At 38.7% G+C, this 15,914-nt stretch overlaps 1 protein-coding gene across 4 annotated transcripts; it reads right to left on the bottom strand.

The window, feature by feature from the left end:
* Positions 1–820: 820 nt before the first annotated feature.
* pklr (pyruvate kinase L/R) lies at positions 821–15,897 on the bottom strand. 4 transcript variants are annotated; one of them, XM_011485346.4, is made up of 12 exons: positions 15,787–15,897; positions 10,592–10,756; positions 8,569–8,660; positions 8,333–8,464; positions 7,591–7,777; positions 6,414–6,687; positions 5,637–5,787; positions 4,836–4,988; positions 4,576–4,742; positions 2,960–3,026; positions 1,267–1,381; positions 821–1,173 (listed from the first exon to the last, which is right to left on the bottom strand). In XM_011485346.4, exons 2-12 carry the CDS (start codon positions 10,728–10,730, stop codon positions 1,067–1,069), a joined length of 1,584 nt encoding a protein of 527 aa, XP_011483648.1. In that variant the 5' UTR covers positions 10,731–10,756; positions 15,787–15,897; the 3' UTR covers positions 821–1,066. The 4 variants fall into 4 exon arrangements, with proteins under 4 accessions (XP_011483648.1, XP_078789302.1, XP_011483649.1 ...); XM_078933176.1 differs by having other exon boundaries at positions 15,743–15,798; XM_011485347.3 differs by lacking the exon at positions 15,787–15,897 and adding an exon at positions 15,378–15,723.
* Between the last annotated feature and the right edge of the window lie 17 nt (positions 15,898–15,914).

The raw sequence follows: 15,914 nt of genomic DNA, 5'->3' as shown, positions 1-15,914 counted from the left end.
ACAATAGTTGTCTTTGCAGACAGCTCAAAGACTGCAAATAGGGCTGGAGCACTGCAACGGATCTGCTGCTGGAACTACACTCTGCAGGGCCAGACCTATTTCTGCATGCATTACCAGCATGGGTCCACAGAAGAGTCTGTGCCCTCCAATGCCCTACAATTCAGACCTCCAACCACAGGTTGAAGGTTGGCAAACTAGAAAACATGTTGCTTTCAAATCAGCAGAGGTAATTTTTCTACTGTGATGCGTAGCAAGAGCTGATGATGCAAGAGATTATCATGATCTGATGAGGCTAAATTGATCTCAATTTGATTCATTCAGATTCTTCCGAGCTTTTACAATGTTCAAAATGAATACATGGCTCTTTAGGCACTTTGTTTGTTCACAAGAAAAGACCTATAATGCACAGCAGACCTGGAAAGAGAAAGAGAAAAACAAAGAAAAAGAAAATCTGCAGAGGAACAGTAAGAATGTCACATAAAGGCTCATCGGACATGAGTGGACCCAACACAGGAACAGACATAATTACTTTACGGGACTAATATGAAGATGTGGCATCTGGGTCATCTCACTGTACAAAGGAAGTTCAGTTCAAGACTGTCGTCCGTGCGTTTCCCAGTTTGTAATTATGGGAGAAAAAAGGACAACCTCACTGATAAGCTCAGGACAATGGGCTGGAATAAAAACCTTATCTCCATACTCCAATAAGGAGAGCTGGTACCATAAAGGCAGGGATGGAGACCATATTGTTATTTTAATGTGGATTAAGGAAAAGAAAGATGGATGACTCAATTAGTGATGCAAAAACCCAGGACAGGAGGACAACTGCAGGTTCAAGTTTATTTGAAAGGAGTCACTGCTTTAACAAACACAGAAGTTAGGCATTAACGGTTTGGCTGCATGCGTCCTCAAAGTGTTATGTTTACAGTTGCTGCTTTAAATTATTATTGAACAAAGCAGTTTCTGTAAATTTACTTTATTAATTTAGGAGTTTCTTTCTGCTTTATAATCACATCCATTCATTGAAAGCCTGGGTAAACCAATGTGTCAATCTAACGCGGTCACGTTACGGTGCATGCACCGCCCTCATGATGTTTGTGTGCCCAGAGCCTGGAATCCAGCCTGTCACCACAATCACCATGTCGCCTGACTTGAAGAATCCTCGCGCTTTCCCTGTAGTGGTAGATTGAGAAAGCATGCCAGTAATGTGGTTTTATTTTCAGACTGCAGGATGCAGGCAGACAAAATGCACACACACATACTGACCTATGTCCATGCCAAATTTGACCCTGCTGTCAACATCATCGGCCCAGACGGGCGCCGGCAGAGGGTGAAAGAGGGCAGGAAACACGCCTCTTAACAGCTGGGACTGACGGGCCACCTGAACAGGAGCACAAAGGGATTACTCCGTTTGTAGATGTAGACATCTAACAATTCTTCTGTTAATGGGAGGTTTAGGTTTCAAAACATTTTATTTTCTGAAGCATTTATCATCAGTTTATAGGCTGAAAATGCCAACGCAGCCAAGTCAGTAATGACTTACAATAAGAGAGCCAAAACTTAGAGAGCAGGGATGACATTTTTCTTTGCAGATGGAAAATCTGGACCTTCTTCGAAGTTTCTTCTTTTTTATTGTTATTAATTAACAACTTATTGTAGCTTTGTTAATTAAAGTTTTTGATCTGTCCTGCATCTGGCTTGTAGGCAGTGGCAGAGCCAGAACATTTTATTTGGGGGGGGGGGCTTTAGAAGGGTGACAAATGAGAACAGCAGAGCAGAAGTCAAAAAATGCATATTTCTAACAGGTTTTTAATCAATATTCAAACAGCTGTTTCTTTTGGCTGAGGTGCTTTTACTACTAAAGCAGCAGCCAAAAGTATACAAATGTGTATTGATGATGGCATTATGATGATTTCTTAATCTTTGTTAATATGATACTAATATTGACTCAAAAGTTTGGGGGCAAAGCTGTTTGCTGTAACTTTGCCCCTGCCCGTAGGCCACTAAGTGGCAGTTACTTCAGTCCTGATTAAACTCTGAAGGATTCTGGTCAGCTCGCTGGACTCTGTGGAGGAGGTGGGTGAAAGGAGGATGTTGACCAAGCATATCATCATGGACAACAGCGCTCGCCCATTGTATGACCAGGTCATGAAAATTTGCACAATTATTTATGTATCTATTCACTTGTTTGTTTGATCCTATATCTGATTAGCTGCAATTGTACTATCACTGTTTTTCTTTGGGCTGCCATGATGAGTGAATTTCTCCCTGTGAGACAAAGTTCAATGGAATTTACTTTTCACCTCGAGTTCCTTTTGAAAGCTGAAAAACAATTAAAATTTCAAGTTTCTTGACAGAATGGAATCAAAACACTTCACTCAGGCATTTTAGGCTGTAACAAGTTTTCAAAAAGAGTATTTTTTTCCTTTTTTCTTAGAACTGCCATCATAGATAAATAATATTTACAATAAAATTATATACCTGTAGTTGAAAACAAAAAGGCCATTTTATTATTTTTTAATACATTTTTGCCAGTTTGTATGGTGCTCAACACTTGACTCCACAAGCAATCCTCGCTTTTCATTCATTTGCTGAATTATACACAAGGTTTCTCACAGAGACGTTGATGAATCTCTGGCCTGACATGTTTAACACATGTTGACAGCTCGAGGTACAGCTTTGAACTTGATTCTAACTTCTGACCTTCACCACCTCAAATCAAACTAGCAGTTTGAATTTATTACTAAGGTTTTAGCGTTTGCACGAGAAAGCAGATCAAAAGATCATGACATCACAACGTTGCTACAGTTTACAACAGAAGACATGAAAAATACAATCTGGCTGTCACACATTTGATGCTTTTGAAAAGCATGAGTCATCTACAATGGGATTTTACTTAACGTAACACAATCTACGAACAACAGATGCCAATTATTTTGTTGAAGAGAACAAACTGTACCTGAGGGCTTCTGGTAACTGCAATGATTGGACAGCGTGGGCGGTATCTGGATAGGAGATGTGACGATCTACAAAGATGAGGAGAATGTGAAGTAAAAGAAAAAAAGAGGAAAAGTTTAATGGGTTGAAAATTGCTCTTTCAAAAAAATTATCCAAATCTTCCTTCTCCAAAGAGAAGAGCCACAAACATCAGATTATAATCCAGAATCTACCGGTGCACACTAAGATTTGTCCACATCTTTAAAACAACGTCCTTTATGAATAAGGATGCTGTTTAGTAGGTATGTCTATCAATAAACCTTACTTTAAGATTCAACAAACAAATGCATGTGATACATGTCAGAAAAATAGGATAGCAATAATCCAGTGCACCAAACTGCATATGTCCCTCATCTGTGGGATTTCTTATTTACAACGTATCTGTAAACGTTTATTTACCCATTACTGTGTGCAAGACTGAGAGGCTGGACTGTGCGTCTTAAAACAGGAAGAAAAATATAAAAGAACGAAGCACAGCAATCTTCAGTCTGGGCTTTGAAAAGAATGAAACAAGGTCTATGGAGAGACATAGCTACAGTATCTGTTTGCAGAAAGGGAAGAGGAGAACCTATGTTTACTCTGTTTTTATCATTTATACACCCACACACACACACACATCTGATGGGTTTTAAAGCTCAGTTTTCGGAGAATGATACTTGCACTGAATAATTCAGCACTTTGAATCCAACTTTACCAGCTTTGAATCTATTTATAAAATATAAATAATGCTCCAAACTACTAATGCAGGTAAATTACATTCTGAGTGGTTACACAGTGCAAATCTTCAGGAAGTGGCTACTACATCAAAATTCACATGGTTTCCTTAAGTCTTTGTAACTGACACAGATTACATTTAAACAAATTTTATACATAGCTGCATGTGTTCTCAGGTATCTGGGTACTGCTTTTTACAAAATCTTAAGTTAAATATCTGAATAAAAAACGGATTTTAAACAAAAAACATCACAGCAGCTCAAATAGAAAGAAAATCCATTTGAATAATAATGGAGCAACAGCTTGTTGAGAACAAGGAAAAAGTAAATAATATTAGCGTGGTTGATCTTATCCTCTTGACAACCAGCATGGCAGATTTGTCACCTGTCGAAGGAACTCTTTTTGACATTTACAGAAGATATGTAAGGGTTTCAATAAATGTGAAAGGGTGGGGCTCTGGTTATTGTAGTTTTTGGTGGATGAAAAAAAAATGTGATTGGACAAAATTGTTTTTCTCTGGTAGTCAGGAGGTTATGGCTGTTTTCTTGCAGGAAACCCATTTAAATTAAATGTGAAGTATTAGTTTCCTTCCAGGCAATTTACAGCATATCAACCAAATACTACTAATTGGGGTTAAAAGGGGACATACCAGTTTTTATATATTTTTTTTGCCAAACATCAAGCTTGGCACATATATGTTTGAGGATATTCTAAGGCCATGACAGTTCAGACCGCTGCATAATGTGCCATCCCACCTCAAAAGTTTACGGTGATGATAAGTGCAAACGACCTTGCAGTCAGTAATTTCAATATGGTCAGCTGGTTTCCTTTAGTTTTTTACTTAAAATTTGGATTTTTATGCACCTTCCACTACTAGTTAGGACAATGATGGCTCCGGCACAGCACTTGAAGGAGGATTCCACGGCTCCAATGGCAGTGACCTCTGTGGGGTCAGAGGACAGAGGAGTGAGGCGACGTAACTCCTCAAAGAGCTGGTGGTGAAAAATGGCTGCCTCTGCTTCCCTGCAGATCTGAAAGAAAAACGGGGGGAAAAAAAGAAAAAGCTTGTGAGAGAGGTCTGATGTCACAAGGCAAACTAGACCGGCACAAACACAAACACACACCGAGTGCATCATTGCCACTGCCTCCAAGGGAAACTTTCCCTTGGCAGTTTCAGCAGATAGCATTACACAGTCTGCTCCATCCAGCACAGCGTTGGCGACATCACTACTCTCTGCCCTTGTTGGCCGTGGGTGGGACACCATGCTTTCCAGCATCTACAAATCACATTAGATCACATCATAAACAAGAGTTTTACAACCAAAGCGGACTAACCTAAAGTGTTAAAAAATAAACCTGTTTGGCCATTAATTTGGAATATCACCGGAAATTATCCAAATTGTCCAAATTATTTAAATTATTTCAAGGGTATCTGACATAGAAAGAGAACCATGAGAGGAGATTTCCAGCAGATTGAGGTGATGCTTTTCTGGGATTTCCGTCATTGAGTCTGAAACTAAGTGAGTCAATGAGAAAGATGGAGGGTTGGAAAATGGGATGGCTTGCACTGTCGCCTAAGCAGTTAACCTCCTGGGTATAATGCTGATGAGTGTGTGTGCAGGTGTGTGTGCCAGAGCTCAAGTCTTGAGAAGCAAACTTGTTTTAACGCTGTCGATGTGAGTCAAGAGTAGCAGCATAAACAGGATACAGCTCTGTGACTCCACATGGCTGCAGGAATGTGTGTGTTTGTGTGTCTGCCACCATGTGTGTTTGTGTGTGAGATGATTGTGTACCTCATTTAAAAGGTTAGGTCTTAATGTGTCTTTAAATTGGCTCACTGAACATCAGACTGGCTGATACTGTAGTTCAGACGTGACATTTGCATAATTCATCATTTATGCAGGTTCTTGTGTGTGTGTTCTGACCTGTGTGGCACAGATGACAGGCTTTCCTGCAGAGTTGCAGCGCCCTATCATCATCTTCTGGGCAATGAAGACTTTCTCAGCAGGAATCTCAATACCCAAGTCGCCCCTGGCAACCATCACGCCATCACTCTCAGCTAGGATCTCCTCAAAACTTACAAAACCAGGGAGTAAAGAAGAGTAGGATTTTAGCCTTTACGAATCTAAAATTTAAAATATCAAAATCAACAAATATATTATCATTTAAATAATTCTGGATAATTCTCCAGATTAAACAAAATCAATTTGATGTTTAAATCTGAGTGCAATACTAAAATGCTTATTCTAAAAATAGAGCTTTGATCGAATCCTAAATTGGATGGAAGACGTCTGTGAAAGGCAGTAAGCCAATTTAAATCAGAGAATCATAAAATAAAATAAAAAGATGTTCTCACAGCATGCAAAATTTATTCCCAATGGTCTAATATAAAAACAAAGTCATAAATAATCCTACTGGATTGGAATTACAGATAAACATTGTTGGTGGCTGATGTGTGACATAATCATAAAGAAGAGAACAGACTCATAAAACTGGGTCAGATATTTTAAGTGACAGCAGTAACTCACAGGGAGACCACATCAATTAAGTATCAAACATAGAGCAGCATTTTATTCACAGCTCGTTCTAGAGCCCCATCAGTTAGAGATTTACGTGTCCTCTTAAAGCCCCATCAAGTTTTTTACATCAAAGGATAAGAAGAGGAAGTCTGTGTCATATATTGAGAAATATCCTTAGCTTACTTTTGCACTCCTTGGCGGCTCTCCACTTTGCTTATAACTTTGATATGCGACCCAAGTTCTCCCAGAGCTCGACGCACGTCCTTCACATCCTGGGCGGAGCGGATGAAGCTGGCGAACACCATGTCAACGCCATGAGCCACCCCGAACCTAAGATCCGCCTCGTCCTGCTCGCTGACCGCCTGCAGGCCAATCAGGTCGCATCCTGGGAGGTTCACACCTTTTCGACTGCAGAGCAGTCCACCTGCCTCCACCACTGTATCCACCCAGTCAGAGCCTGCAGAGACCCGCAACAAAAAAAAAAGGGGGACACGTTACAGCGAACCCATCTAAGGAAGATTATTTTGATGATAAAGCAACAAAGGTCAAAAGTTTGCCAACCAGCAAAATGTAAAATTATACTTCTAAAACAAGTCAAATAATGTTACAAAGTTTTACACAAAAAAACTTTTCATGCTGTTCTGTTTACTGTAGAAAAACACAAACAAAAACTAGCTTCAATGACACCAACCACCAGCACCCTGCCATCAAAGAACAAGATGGAACAGGATAACACGTTTTATCCCTAAAATCCAAAGATCTAGCTCAAAATCATTCCATAGGTTATATGTTTGAATGTTGTAACATCATTACCCATGAAGCCCTTTTTGATGGCTTGAGTAGCTCCATATTTCTGACATTTTAAAGGAAATAGTAATCACATTTTTTGGGGTGTCATTCTAGTCCATACATATGTTAATTAGAAAGAAAAAAACCCCAACTCTGTCATACATATAATTGCTTTGTTCATCTACAAATGAACACATTCATTAAAAATACTTAATTTTTTTTTAATCATTGGTGTCATCTCCATGTTAATTGGTTAAAATGTGGAAAGATGTGAGTTTTAAAGGTTTTAATCAAAAAGGAAAATCCAAGGTACCACTTTTAAAAACAGAGGCTCTTTGCAAAAAATAATTCAACTTTCTAAAAATAAAACAAAATCAATTTTCAGAACTGTAGGGGGACAAAACAACATATAAAATGACTCAAAGTAGATGAAAATTGAGCAATTATGGTCATATTTACAATTATTCCACAATTAGGTTATCTAAGAAAAATTTATTTTAAATATCAAAATATAAAAATCATAAGAAAACGGCATACATTGTTAGGATTTTGAAGAGCAGCCCAGTGTTACCTATTTCTAACACTTTGAGTGCCAGGAGGCCGTCATCTATGTAGATTCTCCTTCCCTTTTCCAGGACTTTAGGCAGGTGAGGATAGTCCACCCAGACCATTGTCGCATCGGTCTTGTCTCTTTCACTCTCAGCCGTGACCACTCGAACATGGCTTCCTTTCACCAGCTGTACCTCCTCGTCCACTTTCTATCCCACCAGACACGTAAAGAACAAGATGCTCTAGAACAGAACCATCTTCAGTAAAAAGTAGTAAAAGATTCTTTTCATAACCTTTAAATGCCCTCATCTCTAGTGTTCTCCAAGTGACTTTTTTGTGTGCAATTTGCATGAAAAGTCTGTTTACAGGCTGTTTAGTACTTATTAATGACTGTAAAACAGAAGTTAGACATCTTCCAATTAAACACTTGAACTGATTTCACAGAGTTCTTCAGCTGAGGCAGCAGATCACATTTCATGTGGTGCATTTTATCATCTAATCAAGGCATGATGAGGCTGCCAACTGCTTGGAGGTATTTGTTCAACAAAGCAGACGTTGGGCACCAGCATCACAAATAACAACACAATAAGAATATGATGACGATGCAGAGCAGCACACGCTCCCAGCTGTTGTTTTTCCCCAGAGAAGCGTCAAAGTGTAACATGATTTGGAGCTCAAGGCAGTCGATATGCTTCCTGCACCTCTTACACCTGACTGCGTCTTTATGCTTCATTAGACTGATAGAAAAGGTATCAGGCGTTCACCCCTTTAACTAAACCCGTGCGGATCTCTGGGCCCTTCGTGTCCAGAGCGATGGCCACCGGTCGATAATACAGAGGATCAGAGGTGATGGTCTCCACGGCCTCCCTGATGTTCTTGATGGTCTCGCTGTGGTACTGAAATGTACAGAAAGAATCAACACGACAGAGAGAAAAGCGAAGTGATGAACTGGTTCAACTGCAAAGGGGAACAGAGAGATTTGAGGAGAAATCGAACAAACTTCATGACAGCCGTGTGAGAAATTAAGACGAGCGATGTTCATTCCAGCCTTCACCATCTCCTGCAGTTTTTGGATTGACCGAGACGCCGGACCTGAGAAAGAAAGTTAAAAAAACTCAATCCAAAATGGGCGAAAGATCATAAAACTGCACTCAAGTAAGTATAGCTTACTTACTTACTTACTTGTCAGATTCATATAGAATTTCTAGTAATAACATCCAATCTTTAAGAAAGTTTTTTTGCCTTTTAGTGACTATATTAAGACATAGTTGCTTTAATTTTTGAGGTAATAATTAAAGAATTAGCTTAATTACAGCCTAATGCAGGGATCTGGAGCCACATGCAGCTCCTTCAGCCCTCCATTGTGGCTTTTTGGCTATGAAGAAAATTGTTATAAAATTCAATAAATAAAGAGTTTGTACTTAATTTCTTTTTAGTAGTTAGGTTTTTTCATTAATAATTAGAATTTTAACATGTCAGATAACTGAGAAAAATAACGGTGAGAGTGGTTAATTTTTAGAATAAGCACATACATTTATTTTAACAATTGGATTCTACACCAATGCTGTGATTTTTATATTTAATAGTAAAAGGAGAAAATGAATGACAACGCACAAAAGTCATAATGATAGAAAATGCAATGTTTGATTTGACTTTCTTGCATTTTTAATTCGAATAAATCTGCAGGATGACCCTTTAAGACAGGGTGTATTTTATTTTGAAGGGACCCTTCATGTGCTGCTGTCAGTAGTAAAATTCTTTAAAATTACTTTGCAAAGAAAAACACAATTAAATAATTGTAAATATTTAAAAGAAATAGAAATAAGTGGTTCAATGGTCACAAAAACATAAATAAAGGGTATTTTTCTAAATAGGGACTTTGCAACTCTTGCTAGGCTTTGGTCAATAAGAAACTGACCAAATGGCTTTTTAGAAATAAAGGCTGCACCTGGCCTAATGCATGTTAATGAATGTTCTGATTCATTCACGTTATCTTGAAGTTGAGTGATGGCATCTGGACTTGCGTCTTCTTGAAAGGTTCTGCCCCTCATCTACTGTAAGTAGCTTGATGAAGATTAGTAGTCCATTTAAAGCTGTATTTTTTTGGCCATTTTCTTTCATTGTTTTTATACAAAAAACTCAACGACATTTGTTTTAAAGAGTTATTGCAAATTTTCACAGGTCTAATGTGCCTTTTGCACAGTTCTTGCTACAGCAGGTGTCATAGAGGATTGATGGTTTTCCATTCTCTGGCTCAGCTCAGCTGCTTTTTCATATTGGGAAGAAGTTTCAACACCTGGACTGTTTTCGGTACAGAAACATGTCACATGACATCCATGAATTTGAGACTTTTTCTTTTCATGAAAGCTTGGCTGTCTGTTGTTGAAGAAGTTGACAGAATGGCAGCCTTTGTTGTTCCACACAACCATTGTCCCATTGGTGATGCCTTTACACATTTACGAGTCGGGCCTGTCATGTGAGCTTAAGCACCCTGCACAGTCTTGACTGCAGCAATGTGAACAGCGAGTCACTATGAGCTGGATGGTCCTCCTCCTCTTTAGCATGCAGACAGCCCATCCATGAAAATCAAAGGAGTATTTATTTCAATGATATAACAGTAGGAGGAAATGTGAACGTTTATAATTGGAGGTAAAATTAAGAAATGATAGGATTTAGCAAATAGAAGAAAAAAAAATGTCAATTTGCAAACATTCATCTTTCATTGATGTGTTTTAGTAGTTTTCCGCCTCAAAAAAATAAATAACTTTTGTTAAAGCAGTGGGAAAACTCAGGTTTGTCTCTCAGTGTCTCCGTTTTCAAGCAGCCTGCCCACACGAGGGATGAAAACAAGAGGAGGCAGAGCTCCAGATAACTGTCCTTGCTGACAATCAATCCTGGCCGACACACTGAAGGCCACCAGGGACCTTGCCCGTCTGTCAGGGGGCCAGTGATGACACACAACAGTTGCTAGAAAACAAACTTGCATCCGAGCCTGGCTTTCCGCAGACATTTGTCACACTCACCAATGGTGCAGATTATGCTGGTGTTGCGCGCTGTGATTGGCTCTTGGTCGATGTCCAGCAGACACAGATGTTCCAGGAAGGTGTCAGCCATGCTGGCATCGAGCTGCTGGCGCTGAATAAAGGAGTCCGGCATTGTCATCAAATCTGAATAGCGCCTAAGGCGAGCTGTGGAGACACACATCCTTTCAGTGGGATAAAGTTAGCCATGAAACTTTACTGAGAAAATGAGGAATAAATTCGGATGAATAAAAATGTACGAGTCTGTTTATTGATTAAGTTTTAATCCTGTAAATGGCTGTGCCCAATATACCAGTAAAAAATAACGAATGTGAAAGTCAAAAGGAAAATAAAAACACAGACACCAGAGCAGAAAGGCTCATTAGGGCATAAAATTTAAACAGACACTGAGCTAACACAATCCACCACGGGCAGCTCTCACACAGACGGACATGCTAACACCCAGCTGTCTTACAAGTTAATGATAAAACAGCATTACTCCACTGCTCTGCAAACACTGTTTGACAAGCACTTAGACAGCATCTGAAAAAAAACAGGAAAGAAAACGCTTCCATGTGGAGAGGACTTGATGCTTTTCCGGCTGCAATTTGCAGCAACTGGGAATGATAGATGACTGCAGTCAGCTATTTAACTTTTGACAATATTTTTTTCTTTTTGAAAGAACTAGGAGGGAAAAAAGAAATGTCACTCTGTTTTATCAAAATGTTAGCTTTGTCTGTAATGAAAAGGCTTGGAAGGCAAAAGTAGGCATGTCGCCTTTGGGGGAAAAAAAGATAAAGTGATAAGAGGATCCGCATGTTTCTTTTCAATAGGTTCAACGCAAGCAGGTCCTCCAAAGGCAAATCACGAGACACACATTAAAGACATTTTTAAACATTTCACTCCATGAAAATCATGTTTTGCTGTTTTTAACATGCTCTTGTAGCATTTTTCTCTGAGTATTTCTGTATACAAATTGTTGTGAATCGGGAGCAGACGGGAAAACAGAAGTTTGAAAATGTTTGTAGTGGTTACATAGAAAATACCCTGGGCGGGTCACAAGCTCCCTGCTCCGCTCCATTCCAATGCATCCACTTGCAGACAAATGGAGCCATGCACGTCTTTGTTTTCCTTGTCTGAGCTGGCGTTTGGCTCAAAACTGTACGGCTGGATAGTTTTGATATTGCTCGCCATTTTGGCTTGGTTGGGTGTTGTGAGCGGCTGTAGGTTAGCAGGAGAGAGTGTAGCCAAATTTTGATTCAGAGTGGGACTTTAAGCCTAAATAGTAATTATTGTACCACGTTTTTGGTGCCGCAAAGTCCTTTACATTTTTAACACTATAAAACTTTTATAGTGTTAAAAAAAGATTAACACTATAAAATGTTGGGAATCTGGAATACAGATGAGGAGTTAATGTTAATTTATCAAATTAAATGGGTTGTCTCCTGCAAGACCAATTATTGCCAGCTTTCTGTGTAACGACATGAGCACTGCTACAATATTTAACAACCAACCAACCAACAGAAAGGAGCTTTTTTTTTTTTTTAAATCACTCAGCTAACAGAGTAATGCACTGAAAAGCAGATAAGACATCCTGTTATGCCCATTCTGCATCTATTAAAGACTGTATAACATCCCACTTGTTGGCTCAGTTTCAGAGTGTGGTTTCAGTGCCAAAATCTCAGACATTGGGAGTATTTTCTGCTCCAGAGGCTCTTAAACAGTGAGAGCTTGTTAACAGGCGTTAAAGAAATGTTATATCACTGTGTGACACGCAAAGGCGGCTTTCTCTTCATCTTGGGCTAAACGTTTATTACACATCCTCCAGACAGTGAGCAACATTAGCATTCATTGTAAGTCACGCATCTGTCTGACGAAAATAAATCCAAGGCTGAGTTTTTTAGTAGCTTTGCTCTGCTTTTTACCAACCCAGTGAGAGATATTTGGCAGTCTGACAGAAAAATGATTTGATTTTTTTTTAACAAGACAACAGCTACCTGCCTACAGGACATAAGCCTTTTAGTCATGACAGCGACCCAAAACGTTAGAGGTGGGCTGCTAAAAACTTGTCAGCCAGAATAAATATATTTGAAGCACTGTTGCTGGGTAACTTGCCAGACTGCTAATTAACATTCCCCAAAAATAAAAACAAAACCATGTTTTACAGTAAACTAATATCACTAAGTAACATGTTTATTATTCTGTCAGAGACTCTGTCATCTGTCAAACCAAGAAATGAAGCCCACATTTTTAATGGAAAGTATCTACAGCTCCAGAGGAGGCCTTTGATCCTGAACAATGAAATCCATTTTGAAGGATGTCACAGTCGGTCAAGCCTTCATTTTCTGCTTCCACACGAAGAACCGAGAGGAGACCATGAGGACGAGAGGACCGACTGACAGACAAGGTCACAAAACACCTAGTCAGTGAACAGAGAGGTGAGGATGAAGATGCAGGATGAGGAAAATTAACTTTGGAGACTGTAAAACCATAAATTTTGAGGAGGTGTTGTTTCAGGGTTAGTTTATCTGACATTGTCATGATTTTTTTGCCCTTAAATAAACTTGTTTGCAGGCATATTTTTAATTTCATGCATCAGTTTATGTCCTCTGCAGGGAAAAGACATTTGCAATATAAAAGGTTTACAAAACTACCAAAGGAAAAAAAGGGTCGGAACGTTTTGTGAACTCTTGGCGTTGTAACCGATTTGCAGATTCAGTATCTCTAGAATTTTTCTCTATACTTTCATCCTGTTTTTGCTCCGTCTGCACCTTGCAGTGACCCAGTTCTGCCGCACTGCTGCACACATCACCACACGTCCCACAGAGATCCTCCTCTGACACATCCCCTTACATGTACACATGGAAACACATCCACCCACCTGCAAACATGCGCCGATGACCGTTCCTGGAAGGCTAACTCAGTTTAAATCAGAGGTCAGGTCAAAGACACTAAAGTTACAAGATATCAGTCAAAGCAGAAAGATCCGGACTGAAAGAGTTCCAGCCACAACTCATCTCTATCACATAAACATATCTATAGAACTCTACTTTGAAGTGACCCATACCTGACAAAAGTAAAGAAATTAACTGGAAAAGAAAAGAATTTCAATGATTTTAGTAAATTTATGGTTACTGACTTTAGTACAAAAACATAAATCTTTAAGTGTATAAAAACAATTGTAAATTGAATCATAATTTGAACATTTTTGAAGCAAAAGAGTAATAGTCTCCTGGTTCAACCACTTAGAGAACCATAAATCCACTTACCCGCGTTAAGAAGACCCTCCATTAAAAACTGAAATCTTCTCAGGTGTTTTCTAGGCTTTTTTGTGTTGTTTGTCTGGATTTGCTCCCCTGGCGTTTTTTTCCTTCCACGTGTCAATGTGGTGCACACGTCTCACAACACTTCTAAAAAGACTCTTTCATTCATTTTTCACTCTCTAGCCCCACCGGTACTTACACATCTCCCCTCCCACTCACGCCATTAGAAGGAGAAAAAAAATGGCTTGCACTCAGTGGACTGTAATGATGCTAAAAATGGAAAACTTTGTGTCAACAGACCTGTTTTATCAGAGTGCACTGCAGTGCAAAGACTGCTGTTTTCAATGATGTGATGAAGAAATGTATCCTCTCTCTGGACATGGTTCAAATTATTTTGTTCTATTCTGGTGCATAATTAAGTAACGTGAGGTATTTATGGACATCAGATGAACATAATGTTATTGCATTTGGTCACCGTTGATTGCTGAAAACACAAGCCGCAAGAAAGATCTAAAATGAAACCCATAAAAGAAGTTTTGAGTTGAGATGTTTTAGGTTATATTCAATGAGGTCTTAAATTTGCCTTTCCAAAACAAGGTAAACTCATTTTTATTCTTTAGTTTTTTGTTTTTTATTAATTATGTTTGTTTATAGAGCGAGAACTGAGTCTGCACAGTGAGCAGTTACTTGATGTAAAAAAAATAGTCTACGATAATGAAAAAATGTTAAATATTTCAGTTACTTTTGAATGAAACGTATTAAAGTCCAAATAAAATCATAAAAGCCATAAAAATCTGGCAAAAAAGAGGAAAGTTTCAATTTAAAAGCATTTTTTGTGACTACATGATAAGCTACTTGTAAGAAGAGAACGTGTATGTAAAAACACCTTAAAAATATTTGTTTTTAGCGATAAAATAAATTTTTAAAATGAGTTTTCCTTTCAGGGGAAATACAGATATTTATGAAAATACTATAAGAAGGGAAAAGTAAGTAAAATAAAAGGATGGCTTCTATAAGGCAAAAAAAATCCAGGAAAAGGAATTTACCTAAAACCCTGGATGTCAGACAATTGAATGAGTAAAAACTCATTCAATTAATGTTCATTAATGTTACATTAGATGACTAAAACCAGAATGCTTTTCAGACCTGCCAAAGTGTCAACTATGACATTTTAAAAGCGGATTTTTTTCCCCCAAAAAAATTGTTTTCCTGGCAAGAAGTCATCACTCACAGCTGTTCTTAATGATAGAGGTTAACAAGACCAAACTTTTCAACATTAAAAAATGTTCACACTCCAACAGAAATCTGCAACTGAAAAATTAAAAAAAAACTTCTTCACACTTAGGAGACACTGTTAGTTGCTTTTGTCATTTTAAAGATGAAAAACGCGACATGTGGAGAAGTTAATCTTCATTTCCACTTTGGTGGGTTTTGTAGAACTTAGCCGAGTTGCGTTCAGGTGCAGTCGGAAACAAATGTGACGGACAGAAAAAGTGTGTAAATCTTTAACTAAAAGGCAAACAAACCTTTGTTCTTCGGCTGTCTGCTGGAAACTACTGCGCTGTCATGTGAAGCACACGCCAAAGCTGAACCATGAACCAGGCTGGCCGAAGGTCACTTTTGGTCACAGAGGTTAAAGTTCAACACAAGGATTTGCATCTTGCATTGAGCTTTAAAAAATAAATGAAATCAATGCAGCCGAATTAGAATTAGATTTTTTCAACGTTTCTTTTTATTTTCTGGGTCCTTTAGGCCTGCTTACAACAAAAAGTTAATACAAAGGAAAAGTAGAGTACAATAATTTCCAGAGACAAAAAATAATCAATAGAAGTAAACATTTAAGTTGCGTAAGTGCATGATCAAAAAGAGCACAGAGTGCGCGCGCACACACCTGTCTAAAACAGCTCAGCCCTTCAGAAAGAAACGATGACCTACCTGTCACTGCAGCAGGTTGAGAATGGAAGGTGAGAAGGAAGAAGCGCGAGAACGCATCAATCAATCACTGTCTGAATTTTAGCGCCATCTAACGGCCATAAATGGTAGCATCCACAGTGGGTGCGGGT

The sequence above is a fragment of the Oryzias latipes genome, chromosome 16 (assembly GCF_053564925.1).
Source record: "Oryzias latipes strain Hd-rR chromosome 16, Olatipes_Hd-rR_3.1".
NCBI lineage: Eukaryota > Metazoa > Chordata > Actinopteri > Beloniformes > Adrianichthyidae > Oryzias > Oryzias latipes.
Note: the sequence above shows the minus strand (reverse complement) of the source record. Positions and strands in the feature narration are given on the sequence as shown.